Here is a 14,691-nt window from a genome sequence, read left to right as displayed (position 1 = left end):
GTACCAGATGCTTCTTCTCTGTCTCTTTGTTTTGTGATGTGTTGCTTTGGTTTTACCACCCATGTATTTTTGAACATTCCTTTTCAACTTACATGATTAAAACGATATTATAGTCTCTGTGGCTGGTTTCAGTTACCACACTTATGGAAGGCATCTATGTGATATTTAGCCACTACCACATGGCAATTTTATCCTAGTGTGCAGTATTCTGTTAAGAGAGTGCCACAGCCTATGTGGCCTACTGTAGGTAGATCCTTATTTCTAGCTTGTTCTTGGCTATACCAAACAATGCTTCTCTGAACATCACATGAATTTTTCTCATTCCTCAAAAGTAGAAATACTTCAAATGGCACCATTTGACTTACCAGGCAATACCAACTGTTTTCCAAGTATTATACCAGAGCTTCTACTCAACAATGCTTCTGACTGGTACTTTTTAAATACTTGTAAAATGGCAAGGCCTGGGGGTATGCTGGGGGACTGTAATCTAGCCATTTATGAGGCAGAGGCTTATAGATTATAAATCTCAAATTTACTTGGGCAACATAGTAAGATCTTATTTCAAGTAAAATATTAAAAAGTTAGGGCTGTGGCTCAGTGGTAAAGTACTTCTCAGGCCCTAGGGTCAATTCCTGGAACAAAACAAGGCTTGTGATAAAAGGTACAGCAGAGTGCCTGTCTTTAGCTTCAATGTGTACTCCCGATGAAAGGCTTGCTTGAGTTCCTTTTGTTTTTTTGTTTTTTAACAGAGTCTTTAAGAAATTTCTTCTATGCTATACTATACATTTATGGCACACAGTAGGTTTTTGACAGATTCATGAGATGGTTATTACATTCAAGAAAATTCCATAATTATCCTGCTTTTGACAAGACTTCTAAGTCTACTCTAAGAACAGATTTTGAATAATTAACAACTTATGGTATATATTACACTTCTGTATTTATCTACTCTATAGGCTTACTAATTTTCTTTATTACGGTATAAGTGTAAACTGATTTCAACCTCTAGATGTTTGCCTTCATATCCAGTTATTCTTTAATCACCACGAATGATTATGCATCATACATACATGATTAGCAAGTCCTTTGCTGGTAGGGGATGTGGCTTAGTCAGTAGTCTCTACACTGAATCCCCAGCATTGCATAAGAACTAAACATGGTAGCATATTCTAATGTTTAGGAAGTAGAGACAGTAGGACCATGAATCTATAGGTCATCCTCAACTACATGGAGGACAGCCTAGAAACTTGAGACTCCTTCTTAATTTGTTTTGCACCAACTTGTCAAGGTGAGGCGTTTTTTCTCTTTTTCCTGGTGTGTGTATGTTTGGGGTGAACTTTCCTAAAGGTTTCTAGATCTGTCCATCAAGGAGAATACATTCATTTGGGCATTTATTAGTCCGAGTAGAAATAAGCTGACTGTGGCAGTGCATGACTGAGAGATAGATGAGGAAGGATCAGGCATTCCAGGCCAGCTTTGGTGACACAGAGCACTGGAGGCCAACCTGGGCTCTATCAGCCTTCAGGTCAGACAACAATTACAAGAACAACAAAAGAAAACAGATATTGTTACTGTGATAAAAAAGTGAAGTAGATCCAGAAAAAGCAAGTAAGCAAATAAGATGGATACCGTGCACAACTTAAACACACAGTTATAGCCCTGGAAATAGGTTTTAGTTAATATATTTATTACAGCAGGTCTTTTAATATTTATTGCCATGAAAATATTTTCATGAAATTTCACAAATTCCTGTGAACTATTAGTATTAGTTTTTTTCTTCTTATGGAGTGATACATTTTAATTTATGGAATATTTACAGTGTTGTTTACAAAAGCAAAAGAATATCTAATAATTTTTTATACTTACAAAATCCATACATTATACTACTATATTTGAGATGTCTCATTTGGTAGGCCATTAAGCTATGACATAAAATAATTTACAAAGATAAATTTAATCTCTCTTAATTCACTGAAAACAAAAACATTTGCTATAAATAATCCTTTACAAATCACTGTAAAACATTGATTTAATTTTAGCTTTTACAAATATATTTACTAAATGAATTAGTTTAGATATCAAATAGAACTGTGCATTTAACATTTCATTTCATACTATAAAGCAAAATGAAAAAAAAAAAAAACCTGAAAAAGCAAATTGCCCAGTACTTCAAGTAAGAATGTGCAGAACCAGTTTTCATGCACGCACGTGGGGGAGGGAGCCCAACACCAATTAAACAGAGACACATAAACAGAATACTTTCAAGAATACACTAAAGATGTACACGGGGCATTATTGTAAAGAAAGGTGCTCTGCCCTAGCTCATCCGTCGGAGACGGAGCCCCTACACTTCAGCAGATAAGCCGACTGGAGGCCTGTTTGCAAACATATTCCTCTAAGCGGCAGAAGACAGCCAGCTCCTCACACAGTGCTGTTATGGGTTCGCTTCACCCTGAGTGTGACTCAGTGTTAGACAAGCGCATGGGGTAATTCAGAAAGCGAAGCTGAGAAAAAGAGGCTCAAAAAGATTTGAGGGAAAAAAATCATTCCTCATCGCTTCTTTAATATAAAAATATGCTTCTCTTGAAAAGTGATGGGAGAACCTTTTATTTTCAAAACTTCAAAATGATGAAATGCTCATCTTTCTTTTTACCTTACCACTTATGGTGGCATAAAAATTGGCAATTATTTAAATGCTTTGCTCTTGGAATCTGACGAAGAAGTAGAGTGCAGTTTGGCTTTGGCAGTAATACCCATCTTTCACATTTGGATTAATTTTAGATAATCCGAAGCAACTGTTGTAAGCAGCTGGAGGAAAATCCATTTTACAAACAAATCTCCCCTCCACCCCCCACCCCGATTTAAAATAACATTTCAATTAAGCCCACAAAATACATACTGTATATTTAGAATTTTTATAGAGGTAAATTAAATTTAACTTTTATCTTTGCAAAAGTGCTTTGTAAAAAAAGTGTGAGGATTTTGTAGAACCCCCTCTTGACTCCTTCCTGATGACTGCCACAGACACTGTAGATTTCTTATAATATGTATTACAGAAGGCACATACTCAAAAGTCTAAGATGCTAGTTCAACTTCTAAATGGAGGCAGATACTTTAAACCTACTTTGTACACATGCCCAGAAGGAAAGTCAGCTATTTCACTTGTCTAGTTGAAGTGTAGTGCCAGAGATGTCCTCAGAAGTGAGTTTGCACATGAGGCATCATCTGTGAAGAACCAGGAGGCGAAGTGGGGGCATCCGAAAGCTTGGCGGAGTTGGCCAGCTGCAATTCCTCAAGCCTCTTTATATAGTCATCACGCAAGGCCAATAGCTCCATGTAGCGCTGTTCCACTGGGTTGGGCTGCTATAAAGAATCACAAACACAAGTCATATTTTATGCCATCTGCCTACTGCCTTTAGATTTAAGTCCCTAAGAACTGATAAACACACATACTTTCCTTACACACTGCACTGTGGACACAAAGGGGAAAACAGCCACAGTCCTAAAAACCAGAGGCCATTACTTGCCACTGGGAAATAGAGTGTGCATACTTCTTCACACATGCATTGCTATCTTTAAGTATTCATCAGCCTAGACACAGCTTCAGATTTCTGTGTTGCCCTAGCCCCAGCCCACTGCCCTCCTTTATTCTGAAGGACAATTCTTTACAAGCTGGCATGAGGCTTTCCTTCGCTGTAGACTTGTGATGCTTTTCCTAGAGGTGAGTATCCAGAATAAAATACAGTGTGTATTTATGCCTTTTTAAAAATCTATGTAACTGATATAATTTTGTATTCAATGTCTCGTATCTGGCTCACTGTTGTGCTTTGTAAATTCTGTCATTGCTGAGTCCCACTTATAGAATAAGGCAGTTAACACAGACATGCCCATACTGAAAGCACTCAGCAACAATCAGAGCTCCTCTGAAATACTTAAAGATGGCAATGCATATGTGAACAAGTGTGTACACTCTATTTTCCAGTGGCAAAGCTCTCTGTACAAATTGCCCAAACCCCAGCATGGCCCTTCCAGGAGTGTTCTGAGGGTGCCCTGAGTCTGTGTCACATTGATAAAGGCACAATGGGATCCTTGCCAGCATCTTCATTTCTGTAAACCTTTACTCTGAGACACAAATCAGAGTGCACACATCCTAAAATGTCCAGCTCAATGAATCTCTATGTAAGTATACACTTAGGCAATCGTCACCCAGCTCAAGATGGACAAGACAAGAGTTCTGCAGGAGACTCATGTTCCAAAGCCATCACAGACGGCTTTACAGAAAGCTTGAGTGACTTATGAAACAGGAAGAAATAAAAGCTAATGTCTTTAAAAGTGCTTTCATTTAGCACATATAGTAGCTCCCAGAACTGTCCATGTTAAACTGTCAAGCCAAGTCCCAAGTGCCAACAAAGCTGTGACAGCAGGAACTGCTGGCAAAGGCTGAGCAGAACGGCCCCTGCCAGCACCAGGCATTTGATATGACTAGGATTCAAGATCAGCAAGTCTGAGCCTTGAGAAGTGACACTGTGCCTTAATTTCTTGTGGCCACTATCTCAAGTGAATAGAAACTTTGGTGGCTTAAAACTGAAAGTAACTCACCTTATTTCTGCAAAGTAAAAGCTGATTGGTCGAGGATCACCAGGGCCACACACTTTGGAGGCACTAGGAGAGAATCCTTCCTTGCTCTGTTTCTGATGGCTCCAGCTAACCTCTTGGCCCATGAAAATTCCACACTGGTCTCTCTATCTGCTTTGTGTATGGCTCTTTTCCCTCCTCTATACCCATGTTGCAAATCTCCTCCTCTGTCCTAGGAGAATGCTTATCAGAGGATTTAGGGTCAGTCTAAGTTACAACTGCAAATATGAGCCAACTGCAATAGATGATCTTCATGTCAACTTGACTGCATTTGGAATCACCTAGGACACAACAGTATGTCTCTGGGAAATTTGAGAGGGTTTATACACATACTCTGAGTGAGAGTGGCAGCAGTCTCTCTCTCTCTCTCTCTCTCTCTCTCTCTCTCTCTCTCTCTCTCTCTCTGTGTGTGTGTGTGTGTGTGTGTGTGTGTGTGTGTGTATGTGTATGTGTGTGAACCAGACTGAATGAAAAGGAGAAAGAGAGCTGGGCCTCAGAGCTCATCCTCCTTACTGACTGTGGCCCACATCCTGCCACCAGGCCTGTCCTGCAATGCTGCTCACTGTGTTCACACATGTGAACCCAAACAAACTCCTTATGATGTTTGTGTCAGATATTTCTGTTACAGCAACAAGAAAGATAATTAACAGTCACAGTTGTAGTGTTTGCATATTTCCTTTGGGGAGGGAGCAGGTGCCATTCAACTACTGCAGGCTTCCAAATTGTGAATCGGTTGAATATAGCTGTGAATGTATCCACCTCCACATTCTGATTGGGACTGCTACATCCACAACATGTGGATGGCTTGTTCAGGATTCACAGATTTACCAAAATGCCCTCCTCACCCTGTACAGTGCCAGTGCTGTCTTCAACAAAGCAGGAACACCTGGTACAGCAACCAACACCCATGCAGTGCTGCTCACTAATACTCTCTGCCTAGTTTTCTCTGTGTTCAAATAGGGGCCAGGTGCTGGTCTAGGTGCTCAGTGATCAAGAAAGCCTAATTTCCTGCCTGCTGTATATCTTCCACCAGGGGGCGACAGACGAACAAGAAACAGCAATTCTATGAAGAAGACTGATAGCAGAATAAGCTAGTAAGGACATGTGGGCTGTCACTGGAATTCTAATTTGGGTTTACCAAATGAAGAATACTAAAGAAGAAAGCAAGTTTAGAGGAAAAGTTTGAGAGGAACAGAGGAAGAACAGAGGCTACTGTGGCTAAAAAGTGTTCACAAAGAGTTATTAAGACAGGGAAACCAGAAAAGGGACAAGGTCACATAGGGCCTCAGAAGCCACTGTTAAGACTCCTTGAGTCTGGCATGAGATAAGCAACTTCCTAGCCAGTGTGGAAAAGTGTTATAGTCATATGTCTACATTACAAGGGCTGCTTTGGCAGCCATGCTGAGGACAGATTCAGAGGAAGCAAGGGTGTCCCCAGGAGTCCATCTAGAAGTGTACTGCTATCAAACAGCCCACCCCGAAGTGGTGGCAGAAACAAACCGAGTGTGTAGATGTGTGTATGTGCATGTGTGTGTGTGTGTGTGTGTGTGTTCTATTAATTTTATATGTATGGGTATTTTTTGCAAGACTGCATATGCACAATGTATAAGCCTGGTGTACACATAGGGGCAGAAGAGGGCTTTACACTCCCTAGGACTAGAATTACAGACAGTTGCAAGCTGCCATGTGGGTCCAGGTCCTCTGGAAGATATCAACAAGTGTTCTTAAACACTGAACCATCTCTCCAGCCCTCCTTCGCCATGTCCTATATATTCTGACAGTCAAATTAGTTCCCTCAGCACACTGACCATGGGGTGAGAGACAGGAAGGAATCAAAGATGACTCTAGATTTCCTGATAGGGTGACTAGAGGTGATGCCCTGAGCTGAAATGAAGATGAGAGCAGGAGGAGCTGGAGGGCAGCCTTAGGTGCTTTGGTTGGACATTTGAGATCCTGACATTATTAACAGAATAAATAATGCCACCTTCTTATTATACCAAGTCTCCACAGCCACACTGATCTGTTCCTAGGTCATATCAAGTTTTGTTTTATATGTTATCATGCACTAATTATACAAAATAGTTTCATCATAACCTTTTATACACATGATAATGTACTTTGGAGCTGTCTGCTCTCCACTCCCACTAATTTGTTTTCTCTTTCTAACTACTCTTTGCTTCCAACTTTCATGGCCCTTTTTCCTGGTAACCTGATTAATTTAATTAGGGTTGCTTACAGGGATGTGGATTCCTTATCAGTGGCTAAGTCTGGATCATATATACCTCTTGACATACATAGGAGGGCAAGTTCTTCCTTGATATTTTTCCAAACTGTTTAGGTTATTTAAAAATCATCTTTCATATGAATATTAAATTTGAGTCAGTTTAAATACTAGAATCAGCACATATACTTAAGGAAAAGAAATTAGACATAACAACAATCTTTTGGCAGTGGCATGAATATATGATTAAAATGAGTTTTCTAAACTATTAGCAATAAAAGAGATTAAAAACTTACATGTGAAAAAGATCAGTGGAGTAATGAGTCTAAAATACAAGTCATTAACCTATAGATACACAAAAAACCTTAAAGAATATAACAGAGGAGTCCATCTCTGATAGGATGGAAAGACCGGCATCAAGCTGTGAGCTAAAGTGTGTGCCAACTCAGCATAGCACACACACCCCAGGAGAGCTCATCATGGAACCATTTTAAGCCTCAAATGATTTCTTGCATTCATATGCCTTTTAACCCTTCTAGTAGGAATGACTTAAATACCACACATGTCAGCTGGTTTATATGTCATTGGCCCTGCTGTTACCTTTTAGTTAGTAAGTTTGATATCACAGCAAGGACTGGCAAAGTCTGCGTTTAAGAACAGGCCACCTTGTCTTCATTAAGGTTAAGAGCTCATTATAGGGAGGGGTTATATGTTCTTTTATCTTTCAGCATGGGTAGCAGCATATCATTGTGTTGTGAATACTGTAGGTGGCCAGCAACTGAATGCTTTCTAGATCACACAAATGAATAATCACTTAACTTTTAAGCAGTTAAGTACGTTCTTTTAGTTTTACATTATATACATTATATAATTTAGAAAGTCCTATGTGATTTGACTTTAATCTCTTTATGAAATAATGTTCTACATAAGCAGATCTTTAAAGACATCTCACATATTTAATTCACACCTTTATTATCAGCTTCATCCCTGTGCACTGCAATCATCAGCTTATGTTTCTGGCTGCCTCCACCAGCCTGGGGAGGCAAACACTTGTGGGCAGAGACCATCTCTTTCTAATACCTGTGTTCTCCCACTGCAGGAAACATAGGAACACTCTACATTTTGTATAAGAAAATGTGAAGTGCCCAGTGACATCAATTTGTGTAGGAATATTGTAAGTCAGAAAAATCTACAAAGGGAAGGTAATTTTCTTTTTTGAATAGATGCTAATGGATCATGATATAGAACAATTAATGTTTGAAGTAAAAGGTTCTCCTAAAGGACAAACATTTCTATTTGTCAAGGTACTATTTTGCTAAACCTTTAGAGAATACAGGGGTGGAGAGGTACACTTTAAAGTTCTGATGATGGTGATGTCCCTTCAAATTGCCTTATGAGCAAAATGAAACAAAACTAATCAACAAGGCTCCAAACCAAATGACTTGTTACATAACCATTGTTACTTTTAATAGTCAGAAATGAGCAATTCAAAATTCCTTATACTTCACAAATTCCTACAAGAATAGAGATGTAATTGTAGAATCTGCACAGACACTGCCAATAGTTCCTCACAGCCAATAGCTCAAAGACAAATATAGAAAGAGCTTATTTTAGAAGACAAACACTGTTTAGTGCGTATGAGTGTTGTTGTTGTTCTTGTTGTTGTTTTTTTTCAGACAGAGACTCACTGTCTAGTCCTGGCTGGCTTGAAACTCACTTGGAAATGTCTTTATTAAAATGTGAATATTATCACTTCAAAAATCTGCCTTCATTTTGACTGATAAATGGCTAGCTAAATTTACTAACCACTAGTATACTGGTATCTTTATTTTATATAGAGATATTCAGTAAGGAGCATGCCAGCTCACTTCATATGTACACCTCAAGCAGAGCACCGAAAAGATCACTTAAGATTGTCTAGTCAGTGCAGAGAACTTTTTCTTTTGAGAGAGGGTCTCGTGTAGGCCTCAAATTCTCTATGTAGCAAAGACTAGCTTTGAACTTCTGATTCTCCTACCTTTCACCTCTTAAGTGTTAGAAATACAACAGTGCACCACCATGCCAGGGAAATCGGTACAAAGTTTTCTAATGTCGTGTGAGCATTTGAAGTGATTACAGGAAATCTCTAGCTAGGAAAACTAAAACTTTATAGGGTTTTAAAATTAGTTACATTATTACAGCATTCATCTGGACAGAGAAAATTTAACTTAAAAATTCATGGTTAAGTAATTCACAACAATTTTAAATTAAGGTTAGTTTAAAAGCAAGTATTTATCTTTCCTGTGTTTGTCTCAAAATGTGAGAAAATAGCATCATCTAAGCTGGGCTGGAGTCATTCATTCAGTCCTTCAAGAGTTGTTTCACTTACTTGTTGCTTGATCCTGGGATTCCATCGAATGTAATAATTCACCCACAGTTCCAAGTGACGCATACTGGCAACTGGATATAAAACCCGATTGATTTCTTTTGTATAGAAGGGGTTTTTGAATTTGTCTTTATTGCTGTTAATTAGCGACCACACAGATACTGTTCTTTCTGTGAGTTTCTATACAGAGGGAAAGCAGAAAGGTGAATCACTCAAGAAAGTACCCAGAAACCTGTGACAATATATTTCAAGATTAGCTTCACTGACATATTTACATTAGCCTCCAAAACTAAGAAAAAACATCACTGAGGACTTACATTCACTTACTTATAACTGCCTAGCTTGAGAGCCACTGTTTCTGCTGGGATACAGGGAAACAGGATGCCGTGCCATTGAATGCAATTTACTGATCTACAGACAATACCTTACGAGCAGATGGGCCACACTGTCTTCTTCATTCCATTCAAAAAAAATTAGGAGACCATTCCGAGTTTCCAATTCTTTTTCTATTTGTTAGAAATATTTTAACCTATGTCTACTTGATAACAGGTATTTGAACAGTTATTTTAACCAACCATCCAGATTTTTAATTTGCAGCATAACCATATCCAGATATTTGAAAAACTCTGGATAAATAACTGCACCAAGTTTTCAATTTTAACTGGTATGTTCTCATAAAATATTTACAAGTTTTTTAATGCATACATTTTACCAAAACTTCATCATAAACTGTGGAAAAGACAAAGCTGAGAAATAGAAAGTACAAGAAACAAAATTACCAAAATTAAACTTGGACACTTTCTAGTAATAACGTCAAAAAGGAAGGCAAAAAATCCAACATTAACAGATAAATAGAAATTCCTGTAGCGTGTTTAATTCATTTATAAAATGGCAAATCTTCTGGAAGTGACGTGCCCAGTTTTCGGAGGAACCGCCAGACTGATTTCCAGAGTGGTTGTACCAATTTGCAACCCCACCAGCAGTGGAGGAGTGTTCCTCTTTCTCCACACCCTCTCCAACACCTGCTGTCTCCTGAATTTTTAATCTTAGCCATTCTGACTGGTGTAAGGTGAAATCTCAGGGTTGTTTTGATTTGCATTTCCCTAATGACTAATGAAGTTGAGCATTTCTTAAGATGTTTCTCCACCATCCGAAGTTCTTCAGGTGAAAATTCTTTAACTCTGTACCCCATTTTTTAATAGGGTTATTTGGTTTTCCCCAGCATGTAATAAGGATACATGCTCCACTATGTTCACAGCAGCCCTATTTATAATAGGCCGAAGCTGGAAAGAACCCAGGTATCCCTCAACAGAAGAGTGGATGCAAAAAATGTGGTATATATACACAATGGAGTACTATTCAGCCATTAGAAACAATGAATTCATGAAATTCTTAGACAAATGGATGGAGCTGGAGAACATCATACTAAGTGAGGTAACCCAGTCTCAAAAGATCAATCATGGTATGCACTCACTAATAAGTGGATATTAGTCTAGAAAACTGGAACACCCAAAACACAATCCACACATCAAATGAGGTACAAGAAGAACAGAGGAGTGGTCCCTGGTTCTGGAAAGACTCCTGTAGCAGTATTCGGCAAAACCAGAACGGGGAAGTGGGAAGGGGTGGGTGGGAGAACAGGGGCTTATGTGACTTTCAGGGAGTGGGGGGCCAGAAAAGGGGAAATCATTTGAAATGTAAATAAAAAATATATCAAATAAAAAAAAGCAGAAAAAAAAAGAAATGGTAAATCATGATAGCCTTAAATACATAGGTTTGCATTTGTTGTCACATCTTAAACTAGGTTAAAAAAGTCAAACCAAAGTTTCTGAGGGGGGGAGGGATAAAAGGCTGCTTTTTCTCCTAACTGTACAAATGTCTGACTTTTAAAACTATGTATATTAAACAGAAATGTGCATTAACAAGCACAACCCAGTGCAAAGTTTGTCCATAAAAGTACAAATGAACTTTATAAGGTGAGTTCAAATGGTACAATCATGCTTTATCATTAAAGAATCAGATTCTGACTTTGGTATATTTATTTCTTGTATTATTTTTAATTCTTAGATTTGGCTTTTCCATAGTTTATAGTGAAATTGTGGTAAAATACATGCAATAAAAAAACAAGACCACTTCCTCCAGTAAGGCCTCACTTTCCAAAAAGTTCGAGCATATGAACCAATGACAGAACATTTTACACACAAACAGTAGCAGGGATTCCATGACCTATTCACACTATAAGCAAAGATCTGCATCTTTTTACCATCATCCCAACACAGCTGACTGTCCAACATTCCATTACTGTATGTTCAACTTATACAACTCTTCTTGAAAAGTTTTTGTGGCTGACTTAACTCATATAACCCTCCAATTCTACCCATGTTGCTGCAAATGGCAGAATGCCATTTTTAAGGGTGAATAATATTCTATTATACCATGGAGCGCATTACGTTTTCTTTGTTATTCATCTGCCCATGTGTATTTAAAGTGATTCCAGATTCTGTATTTTGGCTTCTGTGAATACTGTTTCTGTAAGTGTGACTGCACTTATCTCTTCTATCCTCCAATGTGATTTCTCTTGTTCCTTTTTGTGCTACAGGAATTTAAATATAGGACCAGCCCACTTTAAGAGTATTTTACTTACTTTATTTCTTTAAAAAGTACTTAGTGTAATGTGTGAGTGCAGGCACATGTATGCCATAACTCAAGTGTAGTGATCAGAGACTGTCCTCTCCTTCCACCACGATATTGTTTTTAGGGATTTTTGTTGGCTACTTTTATGCCAACTTGATGACCCAAACTAGGGTCTTCAGAGAGGAGGGAGCCTCAATTAGAAAAAGCTTCGTAATACTCAAAGGATAAGCAGGCTGAGAAAGAAGTTAGGGAAATGACACCCTTCACAATAGCCACAATCAGTTTAAAGTACCTTGGGGTGACTCTAACCAAACAAGTGAAAGATCTGTATGACAAGATCTTCAGATCTCTGAAGAAGGAAATCGAAGAAGACCTCAGAAAATGGAAAAATCTTCCATGCTCGTGGATTGGCAGGATTAATATAGTTAAAATGGCCATCTTGTCAAAAGCAATATACAGATTCAATGCTATCCCCATCAAAATCCCAACTCAGTTCTTCACAGAGTTAGAAAAAGCAATTCTTAAATTCATCTGGAATAACAAAAAACCCAGGATAGCTAAAACTATTCTCAACAACAAAAGAAATTGTGGGGGAATCAGTATCCCTGACTTCAAGCAATACTACAGAGCAATAGTGTTAAAAACTGCATGGTATTAGCACAGTGACAGACAAGTGGACAAATGGAACAGGATTGAAGACCCAGAAATGAATCCACACACCTATGGCCACTTGATCTTCGACAAAGGAGCCAAAAACATCCAGTGGAAAAATGATAGCCTTTTCAACAAATGGTGCTGGTTCAATTGGAGGTCAGCATGCAGAAGAATACGAATTGATCCATTCTTATCTCCATGTACTAAACTCCACTCCAAGTGGATCAAGGACCTCCACGTAAAACCAGACACACTGAAACTAATAGAAAAGAAACTGGGGAAAACCCTTGAGGACATGGGCACAGGGGGAAAGTTCCTGAACAGAACACCAATAGCTTATGCTCTAAGATCAAGAATTGACAAATGGGACCTCATAAAATCACAAAGTTTCTGTAAGGCAAAGGACACTGTTAAAAGGACAAAACCGCAACCATCAAATTGGGAAAGGATATTCATCAACCCTACATCTGATAGAGGGCTAGTATCCAATATATACAAAGAACTCAAGAAGTTAGACCCCAGGGAACCAAATAACCCTATTGAAAAATGGGGTGCAGAGTTAAAGAATTTTCACCTGAAGAAATTGGGATGGCCAAGAGGCACCTTAACAAGTGCTCAACATCATCAGTCATTAGGGAAATGCATATCAAAACAACCCTGAGATTTCACCTTACACCAGTCAGAATGGCTAAGGTCAAAAACTCAGGAGACAGCAGGTGTGTTGGAGAGGATGCGGAGAAAGAGGAACACACCTCCACTGCTGGTGAGGCTGTAAGATGGTACAACCACTTTGGAAATCAGTCTGGCGGTTCCTCAGAAAACTGGACATGACACTTCCAGAGGACCCTGCTATACCTCTCCTGGGCATATACCCAAAGGATTCCCCAGCATGCAATAAAGACACATGCTCCATTATGTTCATAGCAGCCTTATTTATAATAGCCAGAAGCTGGAAAGAACCCAGATGTCCCTCAAAGGAGGAATGGATACAGAAAATGTGGTATATTTACACAATGGAATACTACTCAGCAATTAGAAACAATGAATTCACAAAATTTTTAGGCAAATGATTTGATCTGGAAAATATCACCTTAAGTGAGGTAACCCAATCACAAAAGAATACACATGGAATGCAATCTCTGATAATTGGATATTAATTAGCCCAGAAGCCCTGAATACCCAAGGCACAAAGCGCATAACAAATGACACCCATGAAGAAGTATGGAGAAGGTCCTGATCCTGGAAAGGATTGATCTAGCTTTGGAGGGGAATATAAGGACAGAGAAAAAGGAGGGAGGTGATTGGAGAAGGAATGGAGAGAAGTAGGTTTATGGGACATATGGGGAGGGGGGATCTGGGAAAGGGGAAATCATTTGGAATGTAAACAAAGAATATAGAAAATAAAAATATTAAAATTAAAAAAAAGAAAAAGCTTCATACAATTGGGCTGTGGGGAATTTATTTTTTGTAGCCATCTAGACAGTTTTTATCATCCAGGACATCAGCCTATTCAAAATCACCTGGTTCTGGGGAACAAAAACCAGAAGAAACAATCACCACTGTGTTGGCTAATTTTTATGTCAACCTGACAAAAGCTAGAGTTATGTGAGAGAAGGGAAGAGGTATTTCAATTGAGAAAATACTTTCATAAGCTCAGGGTGCATTTTCTTAATTATAGTGATTGGTTGGGGAAGGATGAGCCCTTTGTGAGTGGTAGTCCTCAGTTCTGTAAGAAAGTGGGCTGATCAAACCATAAGAGAAAGCCAGTAAGCAGCACCCTCCATGGCCTCTGCATCAGCTCCTGCCTCTGTGAGTTCCTGTCTTGACTTTCTTTAGTGGTGAATAGTGATATGGAAGTATAAGCTGAATAAATTCTTTCCTCCCAACTTGCTTTGGTCTTGGTTTCATTGCTGTAGAAATAACCCTAAGACAGTATTGAACTCAGGTCACCCAGGCTTTTGAGGTAGGCACTTTTATCCATTCACTAAGGTATCTCTGTCCCCTTAAAAAAAAATAGGACAAGTTCTCACCAAGTCACAAGGCCAGCCTTGATCTTGCTTTGTAGCCCAGAGAGTCTTTTAATTTATGGTACTCCTACATCAGTCTCCATAGTAGCTGGGATTACAGGCCTGACATACCAGGCCTGGCTTTGATTTCCTTTGGATATCCAAACAGTAGTAGC

The 14,691-nt window shown here is 38.9% G+C and overlaps 1 protein-coding gene across 4 annotated transcripts in view; it reads right to left on the bottom strand.

The window, feature by feature from the left end:
- Window positions 1-2,135: 2,135 nt before the first annotated feature.
- The window catches only part of Mtm1 (myotubularin 1), a 108,124-nt gene continuing 95,568 nt past the window's right edge, over window positions 2,136-14,691 (bottom strand). For all 4 annotated transcript variants that reach the window (XM_052170658.1, XM_052170657.1, XM_052170659.1 and 1 more), the window contains 2 exons: window positions 9,225-9,401; window positions 2,136-3,363 (listed from right to left, as the gene is read on the bottom strand). In XM_052170658.1, the coding sequence (XP_052026618.1) occupies window positions 3,196-3,363; window positions 9,225-9,401 (345 nt within the window). In that variant the 3' untranslated portion in view covers window positions 2,136-3,195. The remainder of the gene's footprint in view (window positions 3,364-9,224; window positions 9,402-14,691) is intronic.

Source organism: Apodemus sylvaticus, chromosome X (assembly GCF_947179515.1).
Source record: "Apodemus sylvaticus chromosome X, mApoSyl1.1, whole genome shotgun sequence".
Classification (NCBI taxonomy): domain Eukaryota; kingdom Metazoa; phylum Chordata; class Mammalia; order Rodentia; family Muridae; genus Apodemus; species Apodemus sylvaticus.
Note: the sequence above shows the minus strand (reverse complement) of the source record. Positions and strands in the feature narration are given on the sequence as shown.